An 11,175-nucleotide genomic window follows, 5' to 3' on the forward strand; every position below is an offset into this window, starting at 1 on the left:
GCAAGGACAATGAAACTATTTTGACATTCGTTAGTCCACTCGATAAAAAGATCATGCAGTTTATCTTGTATTTGATCGCTCATTGATGCGTCGTAGGGGTTATAGATGTTGACCAGCAAAAGTTTAGTCCAGTTATTCTTAAAGGGAATAACCACCTCCACCGCATTGATGTTATCCTCCGAATCGGTGGCTATTTCTCTGGATGTTATTGATTTTCTTACCCCTATCATCAGTCCCCCATAAGGTCTCCCCAACGGGCCTTTTTTGGTATAGGTCTGGTACAATTTATAACCATCTATTATGATTGGTGCAATTAACCAAGTTTCCTGTAACATAAAGAAAGAATAATCCATAATGAAAGATAATGACCCATTAGTTGCAGTAAAGTGCTTAAAACCCCTGGTATTCCACGATAGCAAGGAGCAAGTTCGGGGTCTATTTATTGCCAGTGGCAAAGCTTCCGCAAGCCACTTGAGAGTGTTCTGAATGTCACACATTTGCACTTGGTTTCCAGTGAGGAAAGGCAACTTAGTCTTATTATCAATTTTAATTGACTTGGGATCATCTTTGATCAGGGGATCTGCGTCATCAGGGTTAACATCTACTTCTAGTCCTACCTGCGCTAGGTTGACTCTATGTTTACGGATCAGCTGCGCCGAGGCCAGGACCGTGCAATGCAATGCTGTCACATTAGGATTAGTGGTGCATAAAGGCTCCACAAAAGAGAAATCCTCAGATCTGATGACTCTTAATTGGGGTATTAAATGGAGTTTCTCAAGCATAGCTGCACGCGGTAGCCATTTATCACGACATTGCTGATTTAGGTTCTTCACAATGCAGATCTTATTTTCCTCTCTGTTCTCTTCCCTCACCGGTACCTGAGTATCCCTTTCAAAGTCTGTACTTTCCAATGAACTATTAGGATTGTCCCGTTGAGGAGTAGAAAATTGATTAACTGCAGAATGATTGTCTATGAGAATGGAGTCATGGCTCACATTACTCACAGCTGAGATTTCTTTAGCTTTCTCCTCTAAGATCCAGCTAGTGAGTGTACCCCGGCCTTTATTTCGATTGTTCTTTCTTTTGAGTGCCCTTTTTTTAGCCTTTTTCGATTTCTGCTGGGGAATTGCTGTGTCGGGGAGTGGGGATGCCATCTCTACTGGGACATTTCATTAGGTTTGAAAAATTGTCCTGGTTCTTATGTCATTCTACTGTTAAGTAGAACACTGTCTATTTGAATCTACTCGGGTCTACGTACGGCGCCGGGTGTAGTTCTTGAGTGGGGCACCACTCATGCGTGTCTGAATGTTGACGCAGGAGTGCATAGGTACTATATATCCCTGACCAGTCAGTTACCCCCTGTTTTAATTTTTTACCAGGACAATTTCTCAAACATATATGTGTAATTGTACCACATGCTACGAGAAATTGACCAACCACTGATTCGTTTTTAGTCATAATACACATTGCTTTATTCATGTTATTTTTTGTTTTGCAATTTGTTTGTTGAATTGTAATTGCTTTGGACCTTTCCAATTCCTTCATCCTTGTTTCTTTCTATCATTGATTCTGCTATTCTAGAACTTGTCTAATTGTGTTAGCCAAAGAAATAAAACATGTTAAATCTTTCTTTATATATATGCTGAGTGCACAATATAGATTGTCTTTGCTCCTACACATTTGAGAGCTTTTATGAGGATATAATAGTACGTGTTATTTAATAACACACAATGATGGCCCCCCCCCGTTGGGTAGAGAGCCATCACAGGGACTACACACTAGGTAGTAAGTAGATGCACCTAGCTAGGAGTGACCCTTCTTCCAGCAAGTGTATATGGAGACAGCACACAGTGAATTATCTCACTGTTAGAGTTTTTAACTGTTCCTGTTGGGACAACTTTCATGTTTGATTATCTGTAGAGCAGGTGTAAGGCAAAAGACGGGAAAAGAGGAAAGACCTGAGAAAAACCATAGAAGCGGTGATGAATGCAACAAAGCGCCTTAAAAGCGGTGAATTGTTCATTTAAAGGGGGGTGAAAAAACGTGCTTCTGGAGGAGATATGTTCTCGCCACTAGATGTTAGAAATAAGTGTAGCTGCTGCATTTTGGATGTTCTGCAGGTGGTTGATACAATAGTCTGGTAAATCGCATTGCAGTAGTTCAACCTGGATTGAATAGTGGCAGTAATCATGGAGCAGCAGGATCTGCCACTGCAGAAGCAGCAAGAAACCACTCGACTGGTTTGTGGTCAAGTGGCTTCTGTCTTATCGCTGTTTAAACTAAGATTGTTGTCACTCATCCAGGTAGTGAGGGAGTGTGTTTGCAGTTTCTGTCAATGCCATAGTGCCTGTCCACTATGCACTGGAATGGCTGTCCAGTTAGATTAGTAAATGGATGTTTTCAGTGTATGGGAACAAAGTAAATCCAAATGATTGAATAAGGTCTGCAAGGGGTTGGTGTATAAACTAAAGAGAATAAGAGTAAGGGAAGAGCATGAAGGACACCAGAGTGAATGAAGAGGAGGAAACTGAGGAGTGGGTGTGACTCGCACAAGGCTTTCCGAGTGCCTTGTTACAAATGGCATACTTGTCTAGGTGGCCCAGTTGAATGGTATGGTTTGTGGTCTCAAAGGCAGCAGAAAGATGTACCATACCGAGTACCCTATAAACCGAAAAAGGCCATCAACCTTAGCCACCAGGATGGGTTCAATATACCATCCAGGTGAAACCTGGCTTGGACAGGGTGCAGCCAGGCATAGTTCTCAACGAAGGTTCAAAGATAATGGGTAGTATGAAGTTTAGGTCTTTTTGCTGGTGTAAGAAGATGTGTAATGGGCTGATGCTTGCTGGCAACTGAAGGGCTAAGCTAGGTTTCTTCAGGAGGGAAGTTAAGTTTGGAATTTGTTGAAGAACTGCAGGATAGGCAACAGCATAGGGGTTAACAATTCCCCACAATTGCTCACATTGGATAGGTCATGAGCGCTTTACCTTGAAATCCATGGTCTGCCTTTGCTCAGGAAAGTAATTCTGCCTTCCAAGAACTCATCACATCCTAGAGCCTCAACCAGAGATCTCTAATATGTGCATGTTTAAAATAACATATTTTGTTCAGCTGTTAACTACCCTGTTCTCATCATGGTTCTCCCTTTTTTTCTGACAGGTGCTTTGATTGTTGTAGACTGGCCTGTCAGAGTGTGGGAGCACCTGGATCATCATATGGAGTGGTGACACTGCAGCAAGTTGACTCACTTGGCATCGGGTCAGCGAAATGTAAGACTGCCTCCAGGAGCCAGCAGAGAAAAGGATGTTTTAGAAATATCTTTTAAACGGGTTCAGAACCTTCTATTTTGCCCATTTCCTGCTTGCATTCTTTTATTAATCCTTTACCACATTGTCAGCCCATTTACCAGCCTGCATTTGAACCCCAGACCCTATGTAGTCTTCATATTTACTCTACATTGTGTAAACATGGAAACTAAAGATGTGCTCTCTGCAAGGGTTAGGGAAGGGAACTGTTTGACTGCTGACACATGGGCCTGCCCGGACGGTAGTCTGCTGAAGACCATCTTGAAACATGGCACCGGTGTTGATAAGCCAAAGGAGGGTTCCACGTGCCGCCTTCTGGCAGAAGTGGACATGGAGCAGGACATGGCAGCACAGCAGCCTTTGCACTTCCCACTGAACGAGTGGGCAGAGGTGGTGCTGGGTGACGGGGACACACCATGGGGCTCAGCGGTGGACAAGTGCCTGGAGACCATGCTTGAGGGGGAAAAATGCAGTGTTCGTGTGGCACCACACTGTTCCTCTTTGGGTACCCTGCCAGAGCTATTGTTCATCATGCAGTTAGCTGCCTTTAGCCCTGCTCCGGACTCTTGGGAAATGGATTTTAATGAGAAGTGGGCCTTGGCCTTGCATGACAAGAGCATGGGGACTACACATTTCCAGGCTGGCAACCTCTTTGGGGCCACACATCGCTATGGACGGGCCTTGCGGCTGCTGCTGTCTGTGGCCCACTGCGAACTGCCTGCAACCATCGAAGGAGATTATGGCTGTGCCAAGGCAGCACTGCATACCAACCTGGCAGCCTGCCAGCTCCGACTCCATCAGTTTGAGAATGCTGTCCAGAACTGCACAAAGGCTCTGGTCCAGGAGTCCAATAGTGTCAAGGCACTCTACCGTCGCGGCACTGCTTATGGGGCTCTGAATGAGTTTGAAAGGGCTGGGGCAGACCTGCAGGAGGTACTGCGGCTGGAGCCAGGGAACCGTGCTGCTCAGCGAGAGTTGAAGCACCAGGCGGACAGGGCACGAGAGCAGGAGGCGAAGATGGCTCATGCCATGCACAAGCTATTTCTGTGACGATGGATTTAATTGCAGTGTTTTAAAGCACGTGTGAAAGTTTGGGACACATACCTACGGCAAAATTATCTCCTGCGTTGGGTATCAATCCTAGGCAAGACTAGAATGCTGGCTTAATTACGATACTGGAAGAGGGGCAGTGTGTAATTTGGCTACACTCATTCTGCTCCTAAAATTGAACACACTTAAGAAGTGGCAGATGAATGACTGGAGGTTGCACTTTGTATGGTTTTGAATGCCACTCGGTTGGAATTGAGCCCTCTGCAGCTGGCACTGAGCAAATGGTACTGCAAGTTCTGTTTTCTTGGTTGGAAATTTCAACTTTTGCCCTTGGATAATATTTTGTGTAGAATGTGCTGAATTGTAAATGACTAGTTTGTATATTGTTATAAGCCTTCCTCCTTATTTTGAACACTGATGATCCAACCGAGCTTGGCATCTTGATTTACAAATGTATTCATCTCTTTGCTAGCCTACAGGTAGGTAGGGTGGCCTGTTCATACACGGTTGGTGAATCCGAGTCCACCTTAGAAGCAAAACCGTTTTAGAAGGGCTTCAATTGTTTCTTATTTACGCCTGTATATCGTTCTATCGTGTAGCTCCTTGTTTATGAAAAGTGGAAAATCTATTGCAATAGGGCCACACGTTGCTTAATACCTCCCCGTCTACTTTAGCAGGGACTGCTAGCTTGGGTTGGGTTTGTGACACTTGAAGTGTTTTAAAGTTGGTTGGTGGCTGTCACTTAGAGTCCCAGAAGGCATGTTTGCTGGTGATACAAGGGCAGTGTCTCAGCCAATGGGGGCAATGAGTGGCTCCTCCAATGAGCTGGACAGCCACTTCATAGATCATGTGGTGAGCAGTGAAGACTAGATTGAGTGACCATAGAGTGGGAATGGGCCATAGGGTAGAGCAAGAATCTGCAGACGGGCACTTTGCAAGCAAAGGGATTAGATGGGACCCAAAGGTGGCCCTAAGAAAGGGCCTGTAGGTAATCTTGGACATTAGGGCCTTGGATGGCCATAGAAAGGCAGAGAGCTCCTGCCTAAAATGGCATCCAGAGAAGTAGATGTGCCACTATGTAGGTGAACATGGGGATGGACCGGTCCCTTTGGCAAAGACGGAGGGGAAAACATGTCACTTTGCCCATCCTAGTGTTTACATGGCAGCTGGAAGGCGTTGGATCCAATGTTTCAGACCGTATTTCACGCAGTAGTTATAAAGGTGTGGTTTGAAGACTTTTTTTACACCTGACCGTTGGCTCTATAATGAAAGGCACACTGGGGCTAGGGGGAATATGTTTTACTACTTCAAAGCACTGATGTCACAGTAAGATGTGTGTTTAATTTTATTTTTATATACACCCACACAATGAGAGTATATGTATAATGGACACATAATGCAATGGTGCATGCCATAATATGTTTTCCACGCTCTGTATGCATTAAATGGTTTTAATACACATTATGGGGCATCTAGACCATCACCATCCAGATGTGTGTGTAAAGCATGTACAAGAGTTCTAGGTTTGGCACTTTCTGGATGTACGTTTTCGGTGCTGCTTTATGCTGCAGTGTTACCTAAAGATAGAATGTGCCAGCTTTGTCCTTGAATGAGTAGTCTGCAGTCCACTGCAGCATTTGAAAGCACCAGTAGTGTGCAACAATGTAATAAGAAGCACACCCTGTACTGTGTCATGGGGACCATGCTTTAATGAAAAGTCTTCTCCAAGGATGGATAGTCCATTTTGTGGCTTTAGTATAATTTCCGGTTGACCTGTTAGAAATGGTATCCATTTGGTTCAGTTGCTGCCACATTTTGTTTTCATTATCTGCTGAACTGATATTGAGAATGTTTCAGTTGTATTTTGGCGCAGGTTCCCTTGGTATATCTATGTCAATTGCTTTCAGTTGGTGCTTGAATTAACCAGTAGCTGTATCTTTGTCGGTTTTTGTTCTGCTGGGCTTGGTGCAATCTAGCTCCCCAAAACCCACACACCACTGCTGGATCCAGTAGAAATCATTTGGAACTAGTTACAAATGTATACACCAGTGTTGAAGTATTTTATGGCCATTACAGCGATTGCTCGACAAGCTTTGTATTTGTACATGGTAACCTCTTCGCTGTATGAAGCCTGTTAAGAAATGTGACTTATATTAGCATTCCCTAGTTTTGGAACACTCGTCTGGTGCTATTATATGGCAGGATTTCAACACACTTCCCGGCCTTGTTTGTGGTAATATTTCGGGGAAGCATTTGACAAAATCTTCCAGATGGCCTACTGGGTATTGTTGCAGTGTGTTAATGTTCCATTCTGTTGAGATAGGTTTTCACCCTTGATGGATTAAATATTCTGAATATGGGTGAATCCCTGTCTCATCACAGGGGACACTTTTGTGCTTGGCCATCCGTGGCTGGCAATCAAATAGTCTGGTGCACACGTGTAATATTTTGCTAGTCAGATGTTGCCCAGCAGTAGCAGCATGTGGTTTCCTTTGCATGTGTTCCTTGGGTAAACGCATCCTTGTTTGACGGGATATTGGAAAGAAGGGGGTGCTGCTGACATTATTAGCTTCTACCTTCTAAGTGGACATACAGAAGATTTCTAGATCCATACATGGGTGTAATAAAGAAACGCACAACGCATGTAAATGGGCCAATAACGATTCAATACTTTGATATGTTTAACTTGTGGTGGGATTAGTCAGTTAAGGATCAAGTGGTTTGGGAGCCTCCAGATCTGATTTCCTCTGTAGAATTCATCTTGCCAGCAGGCGATAGTTGAAAAGTGACGGGTCAATTTCTGCATTAAAAGAAAGTGAACGTTGGACCTCTGCTCTATGACTGAGAAAGAGGAATGAAGAGCCAGTGATGGAGAGATGAGTCTGCGGCGCACAGGAAAATCAATGGGAAGCCTCTATCATGCCTCAGTTGATACTGCAAAGTTATTTTATCCACATGTTGGAGACTGTATCTGACTTGGTGCCATCCATTACAGTTTCTTTTTTCATAATTGATGTTTCGTTGAAAGGCTAAATAAAGTAATACACTTGTTTGAAGGTACTTGTCCATAAAGGTATGCATATTTGTATATTTAGAATAGCACTTTTCAAAATTGAGTCTGCCATAGCAGCTTCCATTTTTAATGGTGTTAAATGGTTCTATGATGTTTATTTTTTTTAACTGATTTTTTTGTTGGTGTTTTAAAACGAAGCTGTTGTACTAACGTATACATGGTTCCAGTAAAAGGTGTGCACCTTTTCTATTTTATCCACTTCCTGTATCATTCCCCTAATGATGTTTTTTCAGGGGTGGTCCTGGATGTTTCACATTGAGCAGTCGTCTTTAGGGAACTAGAAAAAAAAGTCCTCATAGCTAACATACCCGAGTAAGCAGGTACTCTAAACATAACTTAGAAATTAGGGGCTACCAAATGCTCCACCACGTCTTGGCTTTCTTCTTTATTTTTATTGGGCATTTGGTTAACAATTTAAACCTTTCACCAATTTTCACAAGTACAAAAACCAATTCCAAACAATACAATTAAGACCAAGAAAGAAAAAAAGAAGGAAAAGCAAAACCCTGTTGGGGGGGAAAGAATGTAAAAGAAAATCATACATTTCATTACAATTGCAATAAGAACTACCCCACTGAATATCAGCTCTTCTATTTTCATATCTTCAATAAAACCAGTATTAAAGCAATTCATTTCCTAAAATATCACACAACCACCATTAGTTATGTAGTCTGATTCAGACTTCCAAGAGTAAACCAATCTCATGTAAGAATGCAACAAGAACTAATATAACCAGGTTACTCACCGTAGTGACCTCCTCACTCCTAGTCCATAGTCCCCTTTCCTCCATATGTATGGGACATCTCTCCGTCCTGTGGGATGGGACCAGAGCACTTTGTAAAAAGCATCCAAAAATGTTTTTTCAAAAATGTATCCTTCCTCTCTTTCTGCACGGGGCCTGGCACGTGGCCGTAACCCTGCCCACCTTGGCTGCGCATCGCCCATCAGTCCTTTTCTATCGCCAGGTCAGAGACCTATTAGCAATAACAGAGGAACCTTATTAGTGGGGACGATGGGCGGGCGTATGGAGGAAAGAGGACTATGGACTAGGAGTAAGGTGGTCACTACGGTGAGTAACCTGGTTATACTCCTACGTCCCGTCCCCTTTCCTCCATACTTATGGGAGATTCCAAAGCACTCCTAACTGGAACTACGGGTGGATGGAAATACCCCTTATTGAAAAAGGTTCTTCAGCACAGCCTGACCAAACTGAGCATCAGCTCTCGAGCTCATGACAAGACAATAATGCTTACAAAAAGCGGATGGGGAGGCCCAAGTAGCTGCCCTAGCGATGGACTCCCAGGGGACATACTTCTGAAAAGCAACCGCAGCTGCCTTGGCCTGCACCAGGTGTGCATGAATACCCTTAGGAGGTTTCAGCCCTTGGACGGTGAAAGACTCTGTAATGCAGGCGGCGATCCACTCAGAAATGGTCGCCTAAAATGCCTGCTTACCCTCAGGGTTACCGAAAGTCACAAAAAGTTGAGAAGAACTCCTAAGCTCGGAAGTCCTGTCAAGGTAGAACTTAAGAGCCCTTCTGACATCAAGACAGTGCAGAACCCTTTCTGCCTCTGAGGTAGGGTTCAGAAAAAAGACCGGCAGGGAGATCGACTGATTCAGATGGAATACAGTTACCACCTTCGGGAGAAAGGCAGGGTTTGTCCGTAGGACCACCATGTCCTTGTGAAAGACCAAGAAGGGATGCTCCACTGACAAGGCCTGGAGCTCACTCACCCGCCTTGCTGAGGTAACGGTGACCAGAAAGGACACTTTCCATGATAGGTACTTGAGATGGCTTATGGAACAGCACCATCAGGACTACATTTGGGTCCCACGGCGGGTGCGGACTACGAACTGGAGGGTAGAGGCGTGTCAAGCCTGCAAAATGCCTCTTGACGACTGAGTTACTCAGAGAGTAGGAACATTGGTCTGTAGAAAGATAAGCGGAGACAGCTGAAGGGTAAGTTCTGCAGGACAGAACGTGAACACCCGACTCTGCTAGGGAGGACACGAAGGACAGCACAGTGTCAATCGTAGCCACCCTTGGGTCCTACTGCTTTCCCAAACACCAATGACAGAACCTGAGCCATTTACTCCTGTATTGGGATCTGGTCGAGGGTTTCCTGGCTGCCTGGATAATACGGGTGTTATCCGTAGACAAGTTAAGATGCTCTAAAGACCTGAACTCAGGCACCATGCCGCCAAGCTGAGCGATTGTGGGGAGGGTTGCCATATGTGCTGTTCCCCTTGATGAAGAAGATCGGGGGTCACTGGTAACCTGATCGGCGGATACACAGACAGGTGTTGAAGTTCTGAGAACCAAAACCTGGCCGGCCACCAGGGGGCTATGAGTAGAAGAGAGCATTTCACTGAGTTCTTCAGCTTCCAAATTGCTCGATGGACTAGAGGCAGAGGCGGGAAGGCATAAGCTCTCATGTTGTGCCATGGAATCTCGAGGGCATCCCCCAGAGAGGAAGCTCCCAGCCCCCCTCTGGAAGCATATCGAGGAAGCTTCCTGTTCACCGCCGTAGCGAAGAGATCTACCTCCGGTGTGCCCCAATGCAAGATGATCCATGAGAGGACCTCTGCCTTCAACTCCCACTCGTATCTGACCACCGTCCGCCGGCTGAGGGCATCCACTGTGACATTCAGCTGGCCCGGGATGTGCACTGCAAGCAGCCAGACACCATGAAGCACGGCCCACTCCCAAATCTGGATGGACAGGTCTACGAGGGGGGTAGACTTTGTTCCCCCTTGCTTGTTGATGTAATACATCGACACCACATTGTCCGTGCGTATGTGGACCACCTTGTTGGCAATGACCGGTCTGAACGCCCTGAGCGCTAGAAAGATCGCCAGAAGCTCCAAATGATTTATGTGCAGGAGCTTGTCTCGAGGCAACCAGAGGTCCTAGACTTGTAAAAGATCTAACGTCGCACCCCACCCCAGGAGGGAGGAGTCCGTCGTGATCGTCACCATAGGAGCTGGGTCCAGAAACCCCGCACCCACCGACAGGTTGCAGAGAGATGACCACCATTCCAGGTCCTCGCTCACGGAATCCGGAATCATTTTCCGCTTGGAATCCGGGTCCACAGCCCGACACCAGGAACTCCGAAGAGCCATCTGGGTCCGTCTCATCTTGAGACGAGCAAGAGGAAGAGCCAGCACACACGAGGCCATGAGGCCCAGAAGCCTCTGGAACCACCAGGCCGACATGCTCTCCGACTGCGCAAACATCTCACATGTGGCTAACAGATCCGCCATTCTGTCCCCGGTCAGGTACACTCTGCAGTCGATCGTGTTCCAGCGAAAACCCAGGAAAACCAGGTCCTGCGAGACCGTCATGGAAGATTTCCGCCAGTTCACCGACAGCCCAAGATGGAACAGGAGCTCGGGGAGAGACTGGAGATTGCCCGCTGCTGCCAGCGGACAAGGCTGCATAAGAGCCAGTCGTCCAAATATAGATACACATGGATACCGTGGAGACGAAGATGGGCCGCAATCACCGACATCCTCTTTGTGAAGACACGCAGCGCCGAGCTGAGGCCAAAAGGAAGCACTCGAAACTGGAAGTGCTCCTCTCCCAAAGAGAAGCAGAGATATCTCCTGTGTGGGTTCCAAATCAGGATATGCATGTACGCATCCTGAAGATCACCACACTGAGCCAATCGCCCATCTGCAAGGAGGAGCGTATCTGGCTGGGCGTGATCATCTTGAATTTCTCTTGGGGTAGGAAAAGATTGAACT

General features: G+C 45.8%; 1 protein-coding gene across 2 annotated transcripts in view; it reads left to right on the forward strand.

The window, feature by feature from the left end:
- Positions 1-7,411, forward strand: part of LOC138569690 (FK506-binding protein-like) — a 113,262-nt gene extending 105,851 nt beyond the window's left edge. For both annotated transcript variants that reach the window (XM_069647880.1, XM_069647881.1), the window contains exon 2: positions 3,160-7,411. In XM_069647880.1, coding sequence (XP_069503981.1) covers positions 3,468-4,355 — 888 coding nt within the window. In that variant the 5' untranslated portion in view covers positions 3,160-3,467 and the 3' untranslated portion in view covers positions 4,356-7,411. The remainder of the gene's footprint in view (positions 1-3,159) is intronic.
- Positions 7,412-11,175: the final 3,764 nt, after the last annotated feature.

The sequence above is a fragment of the Ambystoma mexicanum genome, chromosome 2q, assembly GCF_040938575.1.
Source record: "Ambystoma mexicanum isolate Mex_15411 chromosome 2q, UKY_AmexF1_1, whole genome shotgun sequence".
NCBI lineage: Eukaryota > Metazoa > Chordata > Amphibia > Caudata > Ambystomatidae > Ambystoma > Ambystoma mexicanum.